Here is a 23,394-nt window from a genome sequence, read left to right as displayed (position 1 = left end):
TTTTTATCAGCCGTTGGTGTCCAAGGTATACTTATAAAGTATATACAAACTTAGAGAAGTTGCATTGGTACTTGCCTGAACTGGAATCGACACCAACCCGCATTGAGCAAGCTTGGTGATTAATGCTCAATCCTTCTCCGCGTGAGAGGAGGCCTCTGTGCCCAGCAGTGGGACGATAAAAAGACTGTAACTTTAAGAGAACATTTTTGCATCGAGTTTCAATATACTTACATACCCTCAACTTAGTGGCTTTGAAGAAAAGTCTCTATCATGATATCTAAGCCTTATTGACTACCTACTTTTCTACTTAGGGTGAGCTGACCATCAGCAGCGACATGGAGAACCTCATGGAGTCACTATTCATGGATCATGTGCCAGATGCATGGAGCAAGCTGGCCTATCCCAGTCTATTGGGGTTGGCCGCTTGGTTCTCTGACCTCTGCTTGCGATTAACTGAGCTGGAAAACTGGACTGGTGACTTTAACGTACGTGTCTACTTGAATATTGGAGCTATTTGAGTCCTATCACAAAGTACAAATATACGCTTAGTGCTCATGCTCATACTTGATTGTCGGTTATTTCTATGATCAGTTTACGATTACTAGAAACTATATTATTGCTATCTCATGTTTTAGAATAGTACCTATTATGAAATATTACTTTCTTATCATTTGCCTCTATCGATTCTTCTTTTTTTTGTTTTATTTAAATTAATTTTATTTGAGTTATTTGAGCGTTGAGCGCACCTGTAAATAACTTATTTACGCAGGACTAACCATAATTGTAAACTTATATATGCGAAAGTAATTGTAAATAAGTTGTTGGTGTGCCTTGTAAATAAATAAATAAATGTTTCGGTCAATTGGGATTTCTTGAAAATTGCTGTATATAACGATAAACAAGGAACAAAAATTGTGTAAGTCTCGATTTTGAGAAGACGCAAGCAAAGTGCGGATGTTCTGTTACAGTTGCCGCCCGCGGTATGGCTGGCTGGGTTCTTCAATCCGCAGTCCTTCTTGACCGCCATCATGCAGCAAACGGCGCGCAAGAACGAGTGGCCGCTCGACAAGATGTGCCTCAACTGTGACGTCACCAAGAAGAGTAGACAGGACTTCAAGTAAGCAAAGCTGCTGAGTAAATACATAGAACAATAGTGTTTAGTGTAATGATTACTTAAGTCACTCCTTAGTGACGGAATGTCATACAAATCCTTCACTAAGGAAAGGCTTAAGTAACCTTTAAATGTCTCTGGTATATGGCCGAATTAAATAGAAACTTCAAACCGAAAAACATATTTATGTATTTTTAGACTAGTAGCGGTCGCTCGCGACTTCGACTACAAATTTTAAGACCCTTTTCTTTTTTTTAACGACGTCAAAAATCATCTAATGACTTCCCGCTGTGGGTTAGCAGCGGTGAGGGAGTGTCAGACTCTTACAGACTAAAAACCGTCGTGTTCCGTCGTAGGCCTTTTTTATGTGGGCCGCGGTATCTCTTTCGAACAACCCGCCGTCAAATTTAAAGACCCTCACTTCTAAAACATTACTTCCATGCGAACTATCAACCCCTGTTTAACCCCATAAGGAATAGATTTTGGTAAAATCACTCCGTTATGCATGTCTTCCCTCTATACAGAACCTACCTCCTTTCAAGGAGTGTTTATAGTTTCTGAGATTTCGTAATTAATCATCGCGTGCGTAGTATTTCATAATGCCCCTGTTTCCACCAGTGCCCCACCTCGTGAAGGCGCGAACATCCACGGTCTTTACATGGAGGGTGCCCGCTGGGACACCATGACGGGCGGCATCGTGGAGTCACGCATGATGGAGCTGTTCCCCATGATGCCGGTCATCTTCGTCCGCGCCGTCACGCAGGACAAACAGGACACTCGCAATGTGTACGAGTGCCCCGTCTACAAGATTCGGTAAGACATTTGTTGATTGATAGATAAAAACTTTCAATTGTGACGAGATACAAATGTTGTCATTGTAGGGTTTTTTTTTATGGGAAATCATCACATGACTCCTCCCGCTGTGTGTTAGCAACGTGAGGGAGTGTCGGACTTCACTTCACATATGACCAAAGCACGCTGAAACAGCGGAACCTGTATGCATTATATAGAACCAACTAACTATTAAGTACTTCATATGTTTTCTTTGGATTCTATGGTGGCACATACTAACGAAAACATAATTTAACATTGTTGATGTTATCTTCCAACAGTATGCGTGGACCGACTTTCGTGTGGACTTTCAATCTGAAGACCAAAGACAAGCCGACTCGCTGGACCCTCGCCGGAGTAGCTTTGCTGCTGGGAGTTTAAGGGTTATATTCACTTTAAAATCATTGTGTAGTGTGTTTTTGATTCAGTGTTGTGCACGACATAATTATGTGGTATTTTTCTTAGGTTAATAAATATTTATTTATATCCACCTAGTTTTTCTTCATATATACCTATTCAGTCCAAAAGGGTCCAAAATTAACACTTTTGTTTCATTGTTCCTAAGCAACTTTAGTGTCAACTTTGTGGGAGTAGGATGTAGGTATTAACAACAATAAAACTATTTCTCACTAATTTAATACTGTTGAGTATTATGTCAAAATACTTTGTGCAGACAACAATCGTCGTTTGAATTATAATCTTCAAGATTGTATCAGTGCATAACAACGCTTTAACGGGAAGACTACACAACATTTAGATTCTTATATCTATGTATAGACATTATTGCAATAGAGACTCTTTTCCATATACATTATAATATTTATACTTCTCTTTCGATTTATAAAAATAAATATCGCTTTTTCACAGTGGACGGCTTCGTTCAGTCTAATCACTTGAATCGTTATTTATATTTTTAACAGCATCTTGCACTTACATCATTCTTACTTGATAGCTGGCAGTGATCAGCAGGAAATTGTTTTTATAACGTAACTTTTATCAGAATCATCCAGTCCTTACACTCTTGGTGTTTAACGTCGCGCTTGGAGAAGAATTGTCATTGTCTGACGTCGGCTCTGAACCTTTTACAGTAAAAGTGACGTAGTATCGTTTGTTCTTATCCAGTTTCTCTGCTGGTAAAGCTATTAACTGCTTCTCGGTTCCATGGGAGACTTCTAGCGTGACGTGCGCCTTACCGGTACCTGGTGGCGGTTTGGAGTTAATTTTCGGAAGAAATCCTTTTGACTTGGAACTCGGCCCTGCTGTTGCAGGTTTCGGCATTGTGTGGTGATTCCATTTGTACGGTACTGAAACGATAAAGAAAATATGCAACATGGTCTTTAATTAATCGGCAACCTTTTCTTTATTGAAGAAATTACGACCATACTTACTGTAAGCTGAACATGGTATACCAGTATATGCATGAACTGCATGGAAACATCTATGGGTCTTACTAGTACAAAGACAAGGGTTATCAGGAATAGCACTCATTTTATAGAGCTCACTTTCTCCGTAATCAAAATCAAAAGGCTTCTCTGGCAGTTTATCCAAATGTTTCTTGCCACTTTTCTGCAGTTTTCTCAAACTCTCATAAAGGAATTTCTCAAAACTGCTGAAGGAAAAATCAGGGGTATTGTATGGACCCAACCCAACGTTAGCTAAGCTAGATTTATTGTATTCGTCGATGGCTCTTTTTACGAGGACTGCTTCATTTGCTTTGCTTGTTCTAATTTGAAGCCGCTTGAGTTCCAGTAAATGTTGGAATATTTTTCTTTCGCAATAATACCTGCAAATATAGAAAACTTTAGCACACATACATTTTGGTTTTTAATATTCTTCATGAATGAAAAAAGAATGCTACAAACCTTCTCATATTGGTCTGGATTCTCTGCGTAACCGACTTCATATCAACGGCGTTTTTATCTCCTGGTTTTCGAACCGGTATACGACTGTCAGATTTGCCCGAGTATCTACCACTAGCGTTCCTTTGTTGGTAATATGCAGCAAGACGAGGACTTGTAATTCGGCGCTGAATAGCCCTAGGACTTGGTTCAAATCCTGAATCCATCAAACCACTAGATTCATAGCCTCTTTCAGAATTTTCACTTTTAGATCTAATAGTCAATCGACTTTTCGTCCTGCCCTTCTTTCGAAACCGTTTCCTTCGTCCATTTGCTTCACTATGGCTATAAACCTCATTATCACTTACACTGGGAACTCTACCTAAGTAACCATCTTTTGATAGCCTGTCACCATCAATTATTTCTCCATCTTCCAAAACACCATCACCATCTGTTTTTACAAATGTTTTCTTGAGAATACCAGTTGTCACATCAGGTGCACTTGCTATATCCGATAACACTTTATAACTTTCCGTTTCGTAAATACTACTCTTTCGACTGCTGCCTTGGCTTTCTTTTGAGGTTTTTCTGTTTCTCTTGGGCGATGACTGCGGCAATGCCAAATCGACATCAAATTCTTCTGACAAATTCTCCAAGATAACTTGCTGAACAGCTCGATCACTCGCGAGAACATCATCATCAAGAACCGAGACCAAGCCTTTATCATTGCTTTGAGCATTTTCAGTACTACTGCCTGTTGTAGATGCAAAGTCTTTCCTCCTCTCTTCTGAACTCATTGCGTTACTTTCGCTGCTGTCTTTTTGTAAAATGCTATCTTGTATTTGTTTATCAGTTTCTGGATCTAAGCTGTGATCAACAGACTCCCCCATTAAATGGTCAACTTTGTTTTTAGATTCTTCGCTATCAATTATGATATCTTTATTTGAAAATGATACCGCCGGAGAAACCTTTTCCTGGGTTTCTGTTTGTTCAATACTAGGCACGTCGCAACTTGTCTTCAAATTTTCTGATTCATCTTTTGTTGGTGATGTCTTATCATCCGGTCCCGACAATACTTGAAATGACTTTCTTCGTGTTAACTCTAAAGAACTTGGAGGTGTCTTCAACTCATTTTCTGTAACTTGATCTTTTGGAGTTTGCGCTGGTGATTTTATATTTTCTGAACTCTCGGTTGGTTTTGCTTCAGATTTTTCTATTTCTTCGTTTTGCGATTCGTGTTGTGTTTTAGTATCATCGGGTAATTCCTTGTCTTTATTAGAATCTTCTTGGCTTAAAGTTTTACTTTGCTCTTGATCGTTTTCATTAGAGGTTTGTTGTTGGTCTGCGGTGGGCAAATCAGATGGTGGGGGTTCTTTTTTAGTTTCAGAGGTTGGGGCTTCTGCACTTTCATCTTTAGGGGCCTCTTTATCATCGTCTTCAATCTCTAGTTTTTCGCTGTCCGGTTTGGTCTGTTCTGTCATGTCTTTATGTGTCAACGATAAATTGGTTGTCTCAATGGATACATTGTTTGAAGAATCAACTGTTACATTTAATTCAGAGTTTCCCAATTGACTTGATTGTCGTTCCATATGAATTTGAGCTTCAGTTATAATCATATTCGTTTTGACTGACAGAGTATCAGTTTCAGTCTCACTTTGACCTGCTTTTACTAACTTATTTTCTTCTTTGTCGTTTTCCGATTTAATACCATCAGTTTTCGTTTCAAAATCACTAACTACATTTTCGTTTTTTTCTTTACCCTGTAAATGTTCTGTTGTTTTATATTTAATTATATTAACACTCTGTTTTTCATCATCATTTTCTATATGGATAGATGTTTTCTTTCCTTTGCGTTTTGTGCTTCGTCTCTCACTCGATTCGGAACTACTACTCTCAGAAGGTGAGCTAGTTTTTCTTTTGCTACGCCTATGGCGTCTGCTTTTTCTCTTTTCTGAATAACTTTCTGAGTCTGAAGAACTATCCGAACGAGATCTATAACGATGATGTTTCGCACTACGCCTATGTCTTCTGGAAGGTTCACTCTTTGACCTATTTTTCTTCGAACTTTTATGTTTACGGTCGCGTGAATCTTCTCTTTCATATCCCTCAAATTCAGTATCGTATCCATCACTAAAGCTTTTTTGCGTATGCATGAGTCTTTTTCTGCGTTCTTTATGGTTATTATTTTTATGTCTATGTGGTTCTGACTTCTTCCTCACCATCTTTTTTCTATTATCGGTAGAAGAATCATTCGATGTGTCACTACTATCTTTATCTTTTATTCTTCGTCTTTCTTGAACTGGGCTAGATAGCTCAACAACTTCCCTCTTTTCTATTCTTATTCTATCATGAACATCAATTTTTGTACTCGTGACTCTTCTTGTTGGTAATGCAGTAATTGGCGCTCCATCTATTACAATTTCAGTATTGGCTAACTTAGATGCAGGTAGACCACCATGCATTTGGAGATATTTAGCCGTAGATCGATGCCCCCGACTGGTTGCGCAATCTAAAGGCGTTAGTGGTTCGTTTTTTGAAGATCTCGCTACTAGATTAACTTCAGCGCCTCGATCCAACAACAAACGGCAGAGATCTGCATTATCTGTAGCTGCTGCTATATGTAATGGGGTACGACCTTCATGATTAGTAGCATTCACTTGAGATGGCCGACCATCTAAAAGCCACTTTACCAATTCACGTCTTCCAGATGCAACGGCTTCGTGTAAAGGTAAATCACCCTTTGAATTTCGTAACCAAAGGTTGGCCCCTCTAGCACCTGAAAGTAAATAGAAAAAAAAATACATTATGAACGAAATAAAAACCTCTTTGATAAAGAAACTGATATTATATAAAACTAACCGAGTATCCGTACAGTTTCTATTTGCCCTTTAGCTGCCGCTGTATGAGCTGGACTGCGTCCTCTTCTATCTTGTCGGTGGGAGTCTGCTCCGTGCTGCAAGAGAGCTGATGTTGCATCTGCGTGTCCTAACGCAGCCGCGTAGTGCAGTGGAGTACAGCCATGCGAGTCGGCCACATCCACACGCGCACCACATAAGCCAACTAACGTTTCTAGAGCTTCCGTATGTCCTCTAGCTGCAGCGCAGTGCAGAGCTGTCAAGCCATCCCTGGAAATTATTTTCTCAAATTAGTCTATATACAATTTAAATCTGACATGCACAAGTTATTACAACAAAGTTCTGCAGCCATTTAGAATGAAAGTAGATCCTTTTACTAGGCAGTTGATGATCACGATCCAACATTAAAGGAATATCCGTACCTGTCAGCGTCATCAACCTTAGAACCAGCCTGGTGCAAAGCGAGCACTGCAGCCGCAGAGCCAGCTGACGCCGCCCACAACAAGGGTGTTCTGCCATCAGCATCTCTCACGTCCACACTTGCTCCACCTTCCTTCACCAATGCCCGTAACACTTCTAATGCTGCTCCTCTACTCTGTTACCAAAAGTAGAAACATCATTAAGTCGGGTTGAGTACTACACAATCACGAACATAGAGCTCTTTATGTTGGTCCATTACCTGATGATCGGTGGCGGCAGGGGCCCCGCACATTTGCGCGGCGTAATGCAGCGGGTACCCGCCGTGCTGGTCCGGGGTAGCTGCGTCTGCGCCGGATGCAAGCACTGCTCGCAGCGCGCCCACCTCACCGCATACTGTTAACAAATATTCCGTTCAAAAGTGACTCATTAATTGGAAAATAGAGGCAGCACTGTACTTACTGTACGTACTGATTGTTCTCTATTAGCCAATAGACTCAGATCAACTTGATTGATATTAAGCCTCATATTATTTGACACGTGAGTGCATATTGTAGCGAATAACAACAGTACATTAATGAATATAGATAATAATTATCAAGAACGCGCGATATCAGGCTCCTAACCTCGGCCTTACCCGTCAACTTGACCTGCATAAAACATTAACTCGTCAAATTAACAGTCAGTCAAACTCGACCTTTCAGTTACAAATTCTTTGAAAACTTTAGTCCTAGATATTGGACTGCGATCCGTGAGAGTTCAAGGGCCTGACCTTGCCGGCCGCTCAATACCATCGGACCGGACAACCCCTACTTCCCCCTAAAATAGAGACTAACCTAGCCACCACCGTCCCCGCAACACAGGTACGATTACTCATAACAATGCGGCATTCGAATAGAGCTTACGTAGACGACGATATATGTAGTATCTAGAATTATTATGACCTACGTATCTTGTGGGTAATACCACAACTGCTACGAAAATAATCATCATAAGATAAATAGCGATCACGATGAAGTGTATTTACTTATTTGTGCTATACCATGTGTGAGGAAAAGAAAATACCGTAGAACATCCGTCGGTTCTCGTCACATAGTCACAGAACGGAACTCGACGTGACCTCCGCCCATGTGTTGCATGTCATCGTGATCTCTGCTTTGCATAATGCACACCTGAAGCGATGCAACCTTGCTCAAATACTATTTACAGCATGCCCCTGTTCTTCACTCATACTTTCACCTTGCATGGGGAACAGATTGCTTCCCCAGACATTAGCATAACTTGATTTTTTTTTCCTTAGTGAAATTTCTTCAGACCCCTTCAACTAGCTGTGGGTATGGCTTCTACTTATTTCTTACCTACTAGCTTTCTAACACGCAGAATTACCACGATAAACGCCGGGAAATCACGCAAATATAAGGAACCATTACTTTTATTATACCAATAGTCCAAATAATAAAACATACTAGGTTTAATTTAAGCCTGCTTATCAACTCTAACAAAACACCACAAATATTTTATCGACCCTTATGTAAAGATTTAAAGCCACTTAGGAAGTCAGATTGTGCTTGCAAGGACATCGGCTATAGGAACGGCACTGCTGGCTCAATATTATGTAGATTAAGTTCACGGTGACCACTCCGAAGCCATTTATAACTAGCTTGAAGGTCAATTGTAACTACTCGGCACTGATGAAATTTGAAGCTCTGTTACTTTGGACTTTAGTCCTTAATCCCTATTCTGATGCAGATGGCTCGGTAGGTCTGCATTTCCTTGATACTTGTTAAATGACCATTGAAGAGATACATGCCTATAGATAGTTCAACTCAGATTTGCGCGCGGCCCTATGTGTGCGTCGGCTTGTAAATATACAACTTTCATTCGTGTGACAGTGACGTCGTCCGAGGATGACGTGTTCTTATCGCTTTTTGTTATGGGTACAGTCGCTTACGAAAATATGTACTAGTTATTCACGGAGAAATTATTAAGGAGAAACAACATTCAAAGCTTTTTATTATTAAATATAGTTTTTACTTATTTTCGTCTTTTCAAATTTACATTGACAGTATCTAAGAAATAAATGAGGTGAAATATCTAAGATGATTTAAATACTCCTTACATATTTTCTAGCTCGGGGTACGCAGACAATAAATATAATAATGTAAACAAAATGTGTGGGGAATTAAAAAAAATTATATTGCTTCGCATAATGTCGACCAAAATAAGACGGAAATAATGAAACTCGTAAATGAACGTATAAGTCAAATTGATGAAGGGATGTTGGGTAATACTTGTCGACATGTAAGAAAAAAGAGAATTGCTATAGACATTTTGACATGGAGCCAGAATTTATAATTCACCTTGGAGAGTAGCGAATCCGAAAATTCATCATTTGATTTTTTAAGTAGCGATTTAGAATCATTATAAATAAATAAACATTAAATTACGTAATAACTGTTTTTCTTTAAACACCCGTATGCAACCCCTAGATAACTGTATTTGTACCCGACTGTACCTCTTGTCACGCACACAAAGTCACTGTATATGTACAAGGGTTACCCACACATAAGGCCGCGCGCACGACTGAGTTGAACTTACTATACCTACCTAAAAATAGTTTGAGCTATAACATGAAATCAATTAATTCCTAACAGTGTCATAATAGCAAGAAAGCAGCGACAAATAACTTCATAAGAGGCATATGACTGGCACGAGTGCGGTGGGTAACTAATTGGCTCGCGTGCAGCGCGCCGCCGTCAGCTCGCCCTGATGGCAACCACGAAGGCAGCGCTGTGCCACGCGGTGCTTCAGTGACACCCCTTAGATAACGACTCACTCCGAACCATCTGTTTAAGTCACGCCTGAGGCAACACCCTGCTCAACTAAATGATTTTATGTTGGAAAGTTCCTAAGTATCTATGAATATAGGGTAAAATGGCAATGCACTTTCATTTTTGCACTTCATTTCCGTTTTCCATTTCGCACGTAATCGGTTGAGTGATTTTCAAATAACTGCAAGTTACCGGTAATAACTAGATTTCATCAAAACCGCCTAGATTCAACTGGTTCACCTACATTTACTAAGGTCGTCTATTCGAGATTTTTAATTAAAATTGAGAACCTCGTAGAGATTTAACTGTATTACTCACCAGTTGCCCAATGAACAACAGTATGATGCTCATCATCTCTTGCATTGACATCAGCGCCGGCTGCGAGCAGCGTCTGCACCAGCGGCACGTTGCCATGCACGACGGCGAGGTGTAGCGGCGTGAGGCCGTCGGCGTCTCTCGCGTCGGCCAGCGCCGGCGCCGCCATCAGCACGCGGTCTGCGCAGGCCGCGCGCGCAGCCTGGGACGCGCCCGCGCCGCTTGAAGCGCAGTAGTGCAGCGCACAGCGCAGCCCGCGGTCACGGACACGTACCGATGCTGGCTGTGACACCAGAGACTATATTATGCTATGTTCTATAGGCCTCCGCCAGTGTTATGAAGTGGATGCGTAAAGCCATTCTGGCGTACAGAATATGGATATATAAGAATATGATGTGTGTCATTTCACATGCCCCACGGCATACGTAAAAGTGGAGACGTAATAACATTACTTCTGCTTTTTACATTCAGGTTGTAGAAAATGTCGTGTAAAAAAGAACATTTCAAGATTTTGTTAGTTTTTGATATATTGACAGGACTATGCATGAATTGAAATAAATGAAGACAGCCTATTGATGCTATTGACGATGTAGTGCGTATGTTCCAAGTGGAATGTGATTTAACATGATTAATTGTCGATATTCAAAGACTCAAGTAGTCAAGTCTATTCAATGGTTTTGACGGTTGTTCGACCGGAGTCGTTAGCGAGGTGAGGTGCCACCTGTCGTGTTACTAGACAACAGATTGTAATCGTCCGCGTGGCGTGCATGTGAGAACGATTTCTTCTATGGTGCCAGTCAATTCTAAACCTATTGATTGATTGCCTCCCCTCACCCCGGTCTCACTGACTCGCTGCGTGCTAATGCATTTCCTTCAAAACATTACAATCCTACGGCATTGTCAACATACAAGATTGAGGTCATTTTCATTATATCAAACCATTTACTAATTTATTTTGTGGTTCATTCAGTTGTGTTGTAATACAAATCGTCCAGGCAATTATTAACTTTCTACGTAACTATAAGAATATCATGTTCTACATAATGGCTTTGTAATGACACGATGTTTCGTCAAGTAATTGTTATAAAACATTGGGGGAAGTATTTGAACAGCGCAGCAGGCGCGCGTCAAGGGTTGTTTACAGACAAGGAGTCAAGCGTTCGACGAACGAGGAACATCGCGTGTTCTACCAACTCATAAAACATTGAAAGTACGCTTTTCCATTTCTTGCATATACGATAAACTGGTAGTTTACTGACCAAGAATTCATGACTGACGTTGATGGAGCGTCAGAATTCGTTTTATACTATTCTTATGTGACTAAGCAATGAACCATTTAACTGCAAAGTGCCAAGCATCATGATCTGCCAAGATCTTGGGTGCCAATGTTATGATTATGAAGTATTGTTAGCTGAATGTTTTCATCTGGAAGTTGCAGTCGCTTCACTCACGTCCTTATTGAGTATATCAACGACTGCCTTGTAGTCAGCCTGCTGGCAGGCGTACATGAGAGGCGAGCACCCCTGCTGCAGCGGCGCGCTCACATCTCCGCCTTTCTTCGAACCCTCCACCTTTTCACGCTTGATCTTTGTGCTCTTGTCAACCAGATCTCCTTTGTGACGGCCCTTAGGTTTCTTGAGGATGCTCGGGATGGGCTCGGCCCGGCCGCTGGTGGCGCGCTTGTCCATAACAAAGGTGTTAGTGAGTGCGGGCGCGCCATGTGCGGGCGGTGTGCGGCTCGCGAGCGGGCGCGGAGGGCGCGGGCCTCAGACTGGCCCTCGCGCGCGCTGCCCGCTCGGACAGAGGAGGCGCTGGGCGGTGGGCGCCACGCAACGCCCGCCGCCCGCCCAACACCTAATCTATTAACGTGCTCAAAGCAGGTCACCGTTTGCCTACTGTATAGTCTAAGAACAATCGTAACTTGGGCTATATGTATATACGGTTGCTAGCGTTATAGCCTTTTGAATGTTATTGACATCGTTTATATCAATAATTTTTTTCTGTCTTTCGGATAAGAGTAGGCCAGCCTATCATTACTCTGGGGTCAAATTATACCAGGCATTTGCAGGCCTTATACTTAATGCGTGAACTTTTCTCACAGTTAGGTTAGGTAGTAAGGTTTCCGAAGTTATCGCGGCCCTGGTACATAAAGGGCTTAAGAAGAAACATAGTGGGAATTGGTCAGTAACCCAACAAACAAGCTACTCTTATAAAATTATATGTTTAAGGTCTAATTTCTTATAGTTGCTTTAAAATCGCTTTCATTATGTCAATGTTCCTTATTATGGCACAATATAAGAAGATTTGGCTAATATTACCTTTACTCTTATAATTTGGTCGGGTTAACCATAACAAGTCCAAATTACATGATTATAATAAGGATTGAAAATGTGTTATTCTCATAAGCGCATTTACAATGCTTTTAAGCCTTATAATATTCAAAACCTTATAAAAGCTTTTCATTTGGCTAACTGTTCTTATAATAGTAATGCATAAGCTAACTATGATACTTTTACACTCATAGGAGCATTTCATAAGATGTCTACCCAACAAACAATATTCTGCATTTTATATGGTCTTTACAAGAATGAACGCAATCCATAATCACTTACATAGTCATTAAAAAGGTCTTATTCTCTAGATGGTCATATTAAAATATTCTTATACCACTTCTACTGCTACGAGTATAATACTACAAAATGACAACCCGATACCAACAAATCACTTGAGGGTTCCGTCAATGATTTTATGGAAGATGACAATGAAGTACAGGAAATCAGTCAAGAAGAATATAACGGTAGTGGTAGTGAAGAAGACATAAATTTTCAACTAAATTTGAGTTGAATAAGGTGGATATCGGTGGTGATGTCAAAAACTGGGCAGTAAAAAATTATATTTAACAATGGCTTTGAGTGATCTATTAAAAATATTACAATCTTTTTATTAAAATATCTATTTATTTACATTTACCTAGTAATAATTTTTTTCCATTGCTAGGTATTGAAATTTTTTATTACTACTGAGAAATGTGTAATAAAATTATGGATTAAATATTCACATTCATCTTCAATAAAGATCATAAATCAAATACTCTTTAAAATTTTGACAAAACAAGAAGGCGAATAGTAGAAGCAAAACTTCTATTTTTTCACGACCAATCACAAAGTGTGAAGGTATGTTTGACAAAGTCTGATATTTGCAATGAAAACATTTTCTTCGTACGATAAAATGTGTCAAATTCCATGGCCATCTCTTGTTTTGGACAGTGAGGTCTTCTCCGTAAATACGATCATCGTGATAATACCTAAAATGTAATATAGCTAATATTAATAGATACAGCTATGGAATGATGAAAGGAACCCTAACGGTAGATAAAATGGCGATAGCAGATGGAATAAATGTTGCCATTACAGAGCTTATAATCTTATAGATTTCTAATAGACGTTGTGAGAATGATATTACCCTTGTAAAAGCGTTATAAAAACATGCCTTAATAATTATTCCCATTTTTACGTCAAAACTACTCAAATTCAAGGGAGCGTTGATATAATTACACTTTTTGCACCACATTTTATCGTACGTTTGAATTCCCACACAGTTTTCTCAATAAACAAGCACAATATACTCTCGGATTCAGGTACCTACACTAAAAAAATATATGAAATTAATCATGGTTCTTGTTTTCTTTAAAATACTCGTTGACGATGCCAAACTGTGAAAAATCACTCAACAAAACAAAAAACTAGAATTTGTCTTGCCGCTATAAGTTTTACTCTCTTGTTGCTCGCCATTATAAAACATGTATAAGGTTGGTTGGCTTTTTAAGAGCAAATCCTTTTGCTTTTATTAGATTGACTCCCTTATCGCTTGCTATAATAAAGTACATATAAGAAAAAGAAGCTGACAATAAAGCAAATATAAGGGGGGTTTGAGGTTATCGTTCTTGTAATTTGTGCCCAAACGCACCCTTATTAGCGTTAATACGGCTCTTATAAGAAATTTATTTTTGGCATTTTTAGCCACTATGAGAGGATTTTTTGTTTGTTGGGAAGTGTCTGACAGCCCCTCTCGCTGCACCCATAGCGGGAGGGGTCATTTGCTGGTTCCCCATTTAAACCTGTACGAGAAAACCCACCAGCAGCCAACATTATGATCGCAGCCTTAATTATAGAACTTTTTTTATCTTGAAATATTTATTTGCCAAAGGAAACCATAATATTAATAACAGCTATATTTTCTTTATATCGACCTTCAAAATAAGCTAATAATGGTGCAAGATCTGAATCATTTCACCCTTGAACTACACGGTACTGTACAATATTGCGTGTCCGTATGGTCATTAGTAAGGTAAAATTATGCTCATGTATAATGTCAAAAGTTGAAGAATCACGGCTCTAATACCTAAACTACGTACATAATCATACATTTATGTGCAACACCGGTGTGAGAGATCCAAATGAACATAAGGAAAATATGTTTATGGATCACAAAATCTCCGTAACTTTACATCAACTTACACGTAAGGTTTCAACCTAATGCTTGATACAGTTTCTAAGGCACGTATTTTAAAAGATTTTTCACACAAAATGAAAGGTGAAACGGGGCTGGAAGGTCGTGTCGAAGACCTACGTTTATTGGGTTGACAAACATTAATATCGGTACCGTTACGGTTTGTGTAATAAAATGTTAGTTTTAGGTGTTCTCTAAGACATCCTTTAAACTGAAATAATTTATCCGCAGCTGCGACATAGCTAGCACAAAGTTTTGTTTTTGCTGGCAAGAACTTTGAGGTATCAGTTCACAATAAGAAGACCACTGCTTTCATTCCTAATCGCTGCATTATTTCCTTGCTTGCAAAATGCCAGTTATAAATTCAAGAGTATCGTCAATTGCTGCGCAATAAGGCAGTTGGGATTTTACAGTTCAGTGTAAAAAAGTTATCACAAAGTCAATTTATTTACCTATCAGTGTAAAAACCAGGGTCACTATGCGTCAACACTACTACGCCCTGTGGGTTTTGGGGGTTACCATGACTTACAGAATTACATACAGAAATGTTCTTCATTTCACATTTGAACACTAGGCGAACTGTTGAACTTTGTATGCGGTCATTTAGGGAGACTTTCTGAATAAGTTTTCGCAACACCATTTGACTAGAATGCATGTGTCTGCGGTTTCGACTGAATGTGTTCGTATTATAAAAAATGTGAAGAACCAAAAAAAATAACCATGATCTTGAGCATGACGAGGTTTCAGAAGAACTTTTCAAAAAGTTATGAAATCAAATTCTTGAATTCCATTCCCCACTTTCTTATCAATTTTACAAATTGCTATAGGTATCGGCCATACGTCAATACAAGATTTATCAAATCTACACGATATTATGTGAGTAAACAATGTGCAGTTACTTGAATGAATTGACCTCTATCCCTGATAAGAATTGAAGCGACATGATAAAGAACTTATTTTTGTGCAGGGGTCATTTCGGCAAATATAGAATCCTTTTCGGCCAATCCGTACCGCCCGATTTCAAATAAACGAAATAAAACTATTGGTTTGATAGGAAGTGAGATCCAGTGGTTTGGTGTTACCATTAAAGGGTGTAAGTAGCGCAGGTCTTACCGAGGGATGCGTGACGTAAGCTCGACACGCCATGACGCCGCCCTGCGACCCCGCAGCGCTGATTCTAATCACACTAACATAATTTACTACGCGACTTACAGATGATTTTGCGCGTGATTCACCTGATAAAACTTTTCAAGGAACTTGATTAATCAATAGCACTATAGCAATATAGGTACAATAATTTAGTCATGTTTGATGGTTTCCGGTAGGGTTTGATTTCAAAAGCCATGCTACCTGATGTAGGTAAATATCATCTTTCTACTGCGGCTGGTCTACCAGATTCTACAACTGCTAGACTAGAACTTTTTTTTCATTAAAAGATTGTCTACCGCTGTTTCACTAAAATTCTTGTAGAATTCTTGCGTTCCACCTGGATTTCTGAGGATAAATATTCTAAACACCCATTGCAGGCTGTTTCACGTACCAAGTGGGCTAATTTAATCCTTTTTAATCGTCACAAAAGGTTACCAGTAATTTATCACGTCTCTACGTGCAATGTTTGAAGTACCTATAATAATAATTGCTTTATTAATTGAGAATTATCTGTGACAACTGTTAATTAACTACTTGGTCATCGACTCCATCTGTCTTAGTAATTAAATTGCATTTATTGTATTCTAAATCGATTGTCTTTTTTTTCTTTAATAAATTTTCTTGTTTTTAATCGACTTCCCATGGAGGAAATCCTCCTGTTCTCAATTCGTCAGAATCTTTTATTTTATATCAACAAGGGCCTATAGAATTATCGTTAACCTGCTTAGTATACCTATTGTTGCTAAGTTGTCTCCACCGACGTTCGCTTGCATACAAGCTCTGCACCCAGGCCTTGAATTGGTAAACAGTTCCGTGTCAATATTTCGTGTCAACGACAATGCCTTATAAACTAGCATAGATAAGCCGTATTTCCTGAAGGGATTAGCAGACGTGTAGCCAGTCTAGGTAAGGTTCAGAGCTAAATAAGGTTTTGAGAGGGATATGTTGAATCTAAACTAAGTAAATAGGGTATATGCACACAATTATCACCCTTTCAACTTCCCTACCGTAGTCATGAATTATTTTAAGCCTCATTATTTTGTTTCCTAGTATGATGCATTTTATTCAATTAGTAAACACAATGGGTGTTATTTTTAGCCCAACAAAGGCGGATAATAATACAAAAAATTATTTATATCAGTACTCAACTAATTTTTGGGTAACAAACAGGAAAAATATCTGACCACAAACAGACCTTATCAATGTAAAACAAATTGTTTTCGTAGTTATATACATATGTCGTTATTAAACTTAGAACAATTAAAAGGTCGTAAATACTTCTACGACATTATGTTACTATTTGATAGACCAAACGCGTTACATACTTCACGCCTAAATTACTCGCCAAATTACTTTCCACTGGCAGTAACTACTCTCTCACGCAACCCTCAAGGACGTATTTAAAATCATTCTCGTGCTTTTCCGTAGTTTCCTTACATCTGAGGCAAATTTGACCCACTGCCCTCGATATTAACAGAAAAGGGCCAACGTTGTTGTAAAAATTTCATTTGTGGGCTTGTGGCTCATAATTAAGCAATGCCTACGATTTTATTTTAAGCTCGGCCTAGACTTGGCTATGAACCTATTTACGTACTGACGTGCTTTCCAGCAATGAATGATATCATTGTTAATAGATAACTCAAAACATGAAGGTTTTTACTTTATACTGTAGGTATCGTAGATATGTTTTGAGAGTAGCTAGCTAGTACATAAATCAAGAAGCATTAACGTACATAATATAAGTCCAAATCCAGACGTTTCACAAAAAAAACATCTTTATCTATAGGCATTTCCAGTGATCCTATAGGAGAAAGGGGTTATCGGTACCTAATTGTAAACCACTTAACTTTATGAACAAATTATCGGATTTTTCAAATGTGTTACGTAGGAGTAAATATATTGAGAAGTAGGCCGTGTGTCGACCTGGTTTATCCTCACGATATTTACTTTTCCCTCGGTGTGCGAAGTGTCAAGCTCTTGACTGACGCCAGTAGAAAGTGCGCCGTTACAGCTGCAGTGTAATTCATCATGTGCACCTACGCTCCGCAATAACATGCTATCGAGCAATTAATGTCGTTCTGTTTCAGGAAAATCTTGTAAACATTCGTGCTTTTTTAAATTATTCAAATACCACGATTAAAGAGAAAGTGCTGCTGGCTATTGTGAGTTCCTAGAATCTCTCATGAATAAAAAGGAAAGTGGGCTCCCATCGCTTTTCATACTTTAAATACCTAGTTATCTACTCTCGCATAACAGGACCTCTAGTTCAAGTGGTTCAAGATATTATTAACGTTATTTTGACACCACTGCACATGGAAAAATAAATCTCTTTATTAAATGTATTCATACTTAATTGCGTATCATTATTTAGGCACACAATAATATAATTCCATTTATAATTTGATATACAATTTTACCATACTTAATTGCTGTGCACGTATTTCACAAAAGAGCATAATTAAACATTTCAAATCTGGGCTTTAAACGAATAATTATGTAAATTAAAAACGTAGACTTTTAAGTGCACATTCTGAGCTATCGAGCCAGTAAGCCAGCCCAGTTCGTTAACACATTACAAGTACAAAGAGCTTAGCTAAGCATTTATTGCTCACGAACAAGTGGCCACTACTCACAAGTACCTAAGCGTGCTGCATTATTGCGACTTTCAGACATATTTCAGTCAACTCCATTAGGCGATTCCATCGGTTTATACATACATAAAAAAATTCCTACTCAATAAGTCTACTAATAACTGATATTAATCATGTCACGGGTCATATAATAATATTTCCTGCGGCTATTTCCCACGACTTAATAAACTGGGTAACCTGTTGTAGATTAAGAGGAAATAACAGACCGGTAGGCTGCCACAACAAAAATCGGCGAAGGTCGTATCGTCAGTTAATCAGATCGAGTGGTGTGGTCAGCGGCCAGCGTCAAGAATATGGGTCAACGATCAATCGCGATAGGAGCAAGCTCGACTCCACTTGCGATTATATGGAAATTAAACGATCAGCCGTCGCACTGGCCACTGAAGCTACACCACAACCAACTTAAGAGCCAGTTTTATTGCCGTGGCTACTTTAAAAATATAGAGTAACAATTCTTAGAGCTTTTTATTGCCAGCATATTTCATACGTATTTTTCTTTTATATTTTTGCATGCGCTTTAAGTTTATTAACTAGGTCATTATATAAAACTTACCACATTTCAGCTGCATGTTCTTACGTGGTACGCTTTCTAGGAAGGTGCACTTTTCACTTTGGAAATGTTTCAAACTTTCCACCGAGCCGTCAATCAACCTTAACCTTCCAAAACACGTATTGCTACTAACTTGTTACTATGAAACACAATGCTATTAGGGGGGTAAGTAATATTTCGGTACCGATTTTATCATCAGTCGATAATGGTGCGTGCAGACAGCCACGTCGATGTCCATTGTGGTAATTGGTAAATAAACGCCAATGACAGGGACATGGTGTGGCCCGATGACGGTGGAGTCTCCATGACTACGGGAGCGACGCGCCGCGCGTTGCCATAGCCGACGACAGCCGGCGCCGGCCGCCTCGTGCCATACCGTGCAAGGTTAAACGGATATTACCATGCCTCAACTACTTTTGGGGGATTTTGTAACTTAATTATCGCGGTGAATATATTGATTCTCCTGCATTTTATACACAGTTTTTATGACACTCTTGCATGTTTCACAACACAGAATTCAAATTAGATTTTAATTTTCCAAGCTAGTTTACTAAACTGAAAATCGAAACGCCCTCATGAAATTTTGCGTGACAAGTGCGCTGTTAATCCGGGTATTATGTTTTTTTCTCAGAAATTATTTTTCTAAACAATAATAATTACGAAAAGGTAGTTGTCACGAAGAGAATAATTGCTGCAGAATTTAGAATAATATTTATTAACATTCATCCTGCAATAGGAACACATCTTCCGTTAACACTTCTCTTGCAGCCGGGTGGACACTTCGGCAACACGACGACCGGTCGGTCACCAAACCTGGACAGTAAGTTGATTCGTTCACAGTTGGGGGTCAACGTCGTGGCGTTGATGGTCAGAACTGCAGGAGGCCACAAGTGATTGCATGGAGCGGTCGTCGACAGCGGCTGACATTTCCCGTTGAACATCACTAACTTGTTGATAACGCAGGGATTTGTTTCGCAGAGGGGTATTGCAGACCCTTGCGGTAAAATTAAGTACTGGCCGTCTAGGCAGGGACCCTTCGTGTAGGCTGCCCAGCAGGCGTCCGACTTTGGGTGGTATAAGAAACCTGGAAAAAAACAACAAGTCACATACCTACCTAGAATCAAATCAATTTGGATATCAAATGAAGGGAACGAATACTTTTCCAAAAAAAAAAAAACGTTTTCTGTGATGATTTCTTAAAAAAGGGGCAGTTGTCTACATCACCAACATATTTAACGTGGTCGTTAAGTATGTACATTCGTTTTAAATCTAGTTAATCTTGATCAGATCTGTGGTTACCTGGCCTGCAATCGCATATCCAGTCATCCTTCTGGTCTCCAGGGTAGTACAGCTCGTTCTCCGCACACATCGATGGGATGTAGACAGGTTGTCGGTTCTGAAATAATAACGGAACATAAATCAGCTAAGAGTGGGTGAATCTGCACCTCAGAAAGAGAGAAGGTAATGGTAGGTAAATCCTCCACCGCATCTGTTTTTTTTGCGATAAACGAAAGTAAGTCAGTAAGCGGTGCATATGCGAAGGGTAGTATAATATGTAAGTATTTATCTCATTTTTAAAAGACTTCCAAAAAAGGAGGACCCTTAAGAGGCACCGTTCCATTTATTTTTGTGTTTTTGGAAATCGGAAATCGGGTCAGTTGCTGCGAGTTCATTTGCGACATACCCAGTTTGCATTTTCATACGAATTAGGTACATGAAACAATTGTTTTTGATAGTTCATTAAAAGAACCTCTAAACCTTAGCTCTCGGCAGCTACCGCTATATCCTCTTTTGGAACAGAACTCGCAAGCAACACCAAAGTTCTATTGATCTTGTAAAACCTTATTTAACAAACGCTTATACTCGTTTGAGGAACATATTGTCAATTACTATGACGATCTATGTAAACATAATTAATAGGTACCTAAGCTTGTTATTCATATTTGCGCTTATTATGATATCATTGGACAGGGGCCTTTCCTCTCAAATCTAAACAAAATCGCCAAGGCGCCATGTTCGCCTGCTTTCCCTTTTAGTGTATTTATGGTTTAGTTCACATACAATAAAAACGTTACTAAAACTTCACCATGTACCTAAATCATAAACCCTACGATGATGAATTATGAAAAGCTCCAATTTGTTAATTATTTAGCTATTATAGCATTTGCATTCCAAGCACACGTTATGTATGAAGAAATGCGTATTACAATTATTTAACATCTACCCTCAACTTCGCGTTCGTACAATTAATTGACCATTCATGTAACAATACCTGTTTAATAAAAATTAAAGAAAATAAAGAACAAAAACAAGGTGTGAATGACTTCAATGTTGTAAATAAAACGTGATTATAGAGATCAGAGATCCATGACCTACGAGTGATCAGTATTTTAAGGTCACCGGCGATATTTACTGTAATTGTACAGCTGTAATTCATATCCACCATACATTTATAATGAACATTGCGATAAATATAAACACGCTATGCACACTTCCATACACACGCTAATCCTTTAAAACAATTTAAAATCAAGTTGTGGTTATATTTTTTGTCCAAAAACAACAAACAACAAAAAACCTTACTGCCTTTGTACTAACTATTGTTAGAGGATAAATTAGAAAAAAAAAAACTTGACATAAGGAAAATACATTCCTACTTCGCTACCTACCCAATTTACGTGGAAGAATAAATTGTTTACGCAGTTAAACTAAGAAGTTAAATCTGATACTTACGTCCTTATTGACTAAGTTAGGATCCTCTTCCGCCTCGGGGAAACCAATTGATCCATTTAAGCTAGCGGCGAATATTACACTAAATAACGAACATATTACCAGTAAACTTTTAAGGGAACACATTTTTAAATAATGTTATTTTTCTAGTTAATAGTTTGACCACTGTGATGCTACACTAACTTATGCAGTAACATGAATGAGCAATTGACTAGACTATGTAACAACAGTACGGATTTAACGAATATTATACGAGCTCTTATATGCAGTGCGCGTGAGCAACTAAGTTCTTCCGAGATAAGTTCGAAGCTGTACCCATAAAGTAATCAAACGTCATGCGTACAAATTAAAACGGGTTTTCGATGATAAAAAAACTGTAGAGTATTAAACGTAAAATCCGCGGAATGGATCTGCGAATACGATGACAAAAAAGACGGAAACAGGGGATCACGCTTGTCTATAAATTGTTATTTATATGGGAAATTATTGGTTTTATTTAAGTTTTGTCACTGTTTGCATTTACATACTTATTATTTTCTATAAATTCCGGCGGCGGTTACAGCCACTTCCTGTGGGAAATGCTTCACCAACCCGATTGAAAAGCTTTGAAGTTTATAATATAACTTATTAGATAGGATGGCAGGATATTTTTTAAGAATAGATACATAGTTCCATGGTTCGGCTTCCAATCTAGCTGGATGTGGCTATAAAGTTACCTGACTAATCCGATACCCCTTTGCAAAGCTGGCTGCCAGACTTTTCGGCTTCCGACTACCACTGCCTTTGATGAAGAAGACTTACCTACTTCCTTTAAAAGTCATAAAATTGCTATTAGGTAGCACCGCCCGTCTGAGATTAATTTATAATTCATCATCCTCCGAGCCTTTTCCCAACTATGTTGGGGTCGGCTTCCAGTCTAACCGGATGTAGCTGAGTACCAGTGCTTTACAAGAAGCGACTGCCCTGCCTGACCTCCTCAACCCAGTTACCCGGGCAACCGAATACCCCTTGGTTAGATGAATTTATAATTACAATGAATCAATTGCTACGTAATTGATGTTATGTTTATTAAAATGGAAAATAAAATATTCTAGTTTACTGATATTTGTTTTATTTATTGCCAAGTTCTCTGATATCATATAGGTCTGTGCGACTACGTATTTACCTGCTTTCCTACCTATGGGATTGATGTTTGCATAAATAAATCCATGGTTACGACTTAAGAAATCGACAGAGGCGAATATACTGACTCGTTTGGTTAAAAGTCGAAACCGTTGTTAGGTAATATGTGGAGATATTTTGGACGTTCAGAATAACTCGCAAAATTAAAAAGTCCACATGATAAAGCTCTCTATCGAGTAAGGCTACCTACTTATTATTTATCCGATTACTTGGAGTAGGTTGCGGTTGAAACCGCTCGCAGAAGCTAGTGAAGCGTATTTAAAATGCGCATAATGCAAGCCCTTTCATTTGGGGTTTCTCTTTTAGGAAGGTTTAGGAAGTTGCAATTATATAAATTTAAAATTACCGGGCTTGGCCTGATGTTCATAAAGGCTAACCACAACCGAGCGTGTCAACCAGAGTGCCTCGCAAGAGTTCTGTTGATT

The 23,394-nt window shown here is 38.9% G+C and overlaps 3 protein-coding genes across 3 annotated transcripts in view; 1 reads left to right on the top strand and 2 right to left on the bottom strand.

Moving 5' to 3' along the window:
- LOC110378604 (dynein beta chain, ciliary) overlaps positions 1-2,422 on the top strand; it is a 33,827-nt gene extending 31,405 nt beyond the window's left edge. Inside the window, exons 79-82 of the mRNA XM_049848680.2 lie at positions 312-485; positions 969-1,117; positions 1,730-1,924; positions 2,224-2,422. Of these exons, the coding sequence (XP_049704637.2) occupies positions 312-485; positions 969-1,117; positions 1,730-1,924; positions 2,224-2,323 (618 nt within the window). The 3' untranslated portion in view covers positions 2,324-2,422. The remainder of the gene's footprint in view (positions 1-311; positions 486-968; positions 1,118-1,729; positions 1,925-2,223) is intronic.
- A 148-nt stretch (positions 2,423-2,570) lies between these two features.
- LOC110378589 (uncharacterized protein) lies at positions 2,571-12,380 on the bottom strand. The gene is made up of 8 exons (XM_064039738.1): positions 11,650-12,380; positions 10,202-10,481; positions 7,315-7,448; positions 7,058-7,230; positions 6,640-6,905; positions 3,805-6,556; positions 3,331-3,725; positions 2,571-3,246 (listed from the first exon to the last, which is right to left on the bottom strand). Exons 1-8 carry the CDS (start codon positions 11,884-11,886, stop codon positions 2,945-2,947), a joined length of 4,539 nt encoding a protein of 1,512 aa, XP_063895808.1. The 5' UTR covers positions 11,887-12,380; the 3' UTR covers positions 2,571-2,944.
- Positions 12,381-19,745: 7,365 nt separating this feature from the next.
- Positions 19,746-22,071, bottom strand: LOC110378588 (uncharacterized). Its single transcript, XM_021337923.3, has 3 exons — positions 21,791-22,071; positions 20,357-20,453; positions 19,746-20,141 (listed from the first exon to the last, which is right to left on the bottom strand). The coding sequence occupies exons 1-3, from the start codon at positions 21,911-21,913 to the stop codon at positions 19,780-19,782; spliced, it is 582 nt and encodes a 193-aa protein (XP_021193598.3). The 5' UTR covers positions 21,914-22,071; the 3' UTR covers positions 19,746-19,779.
- Between the last annotated feature and the right edge of the window lie 1,323 nt (positions 22,072-23,394).

The sequence above is a fragment of the Helicoverpa armigera genome, chromosome 20, assembly GCF_030705265.1.
Source record: "Helicoverpa armigera isolate CAAS_96S chromosome 20, ASM3070526v1, whole genome shotgun sequence".
Taxonomy (NCBI): domain Eukaryota; kingdom Metazoa; phylum Arthropoda; class Insecta; order Lepidoptera; family Noctuidae; genus Helicoverpa; species Helicoverpa armigera.
The sequence above is the reverse complement of the archived record's forward strand: the minus strand, read 5'-3'. Positions and strand labels throughout refer to the sequence as shown.

What these genes read in the sequence shown, in the direction of transcription:
- LOC110378589 (XM_064039738.1), bottom strand. Translation starts at nt 11,886, where the DNA reads ATGGACAAGCGCGCCACCAGCGGCCGGGCCGAGCCCATCCCGAGCATC. An exon ending in TGTTGTTCATTGGGCAACTG is followed by an intron (nt 7,449 to 10,201) that starts GTGAGTAATACA and finishes ATTTGTTAACAG; the next exon opens with TATGCGGTGAGGTGGGCGCG. An exon ending in AGAAACTGTACGGATACTCG is followed by an intron (nt 6,557 to 6,639) that starts GTTAGTTTTATA and finishes ATTTACTTTCAG; the next exon opens with GTGCTAGAGGGGCCAACCTT.
- LOC110378588 (XM_021337923.3), bottom strand. Translation starts at nt 21,913, where the DNA reads ATGTGTTCCCTTAAAAGTTTACTGGTAATATGTTCGTTATTTAGTGTA. An exon ending in CTAACTTAGTCAATAAGGAC is followed by an intron (nt 20,454 to 21,790) that starts GTAAGTATCAGA and finishes TTATTATTTCAG; the next exon opens with AACCGACAACCTGTCTACAT. An exon ending in GATATGCGATTGCAGGCCAG is followed by an intron (nt 20,142 to 20,356) that starts GTAACCACAGAT and finishes GTTTTTTTCCAG; the next exon opens with GTTTCTTATACCACCCAAAG.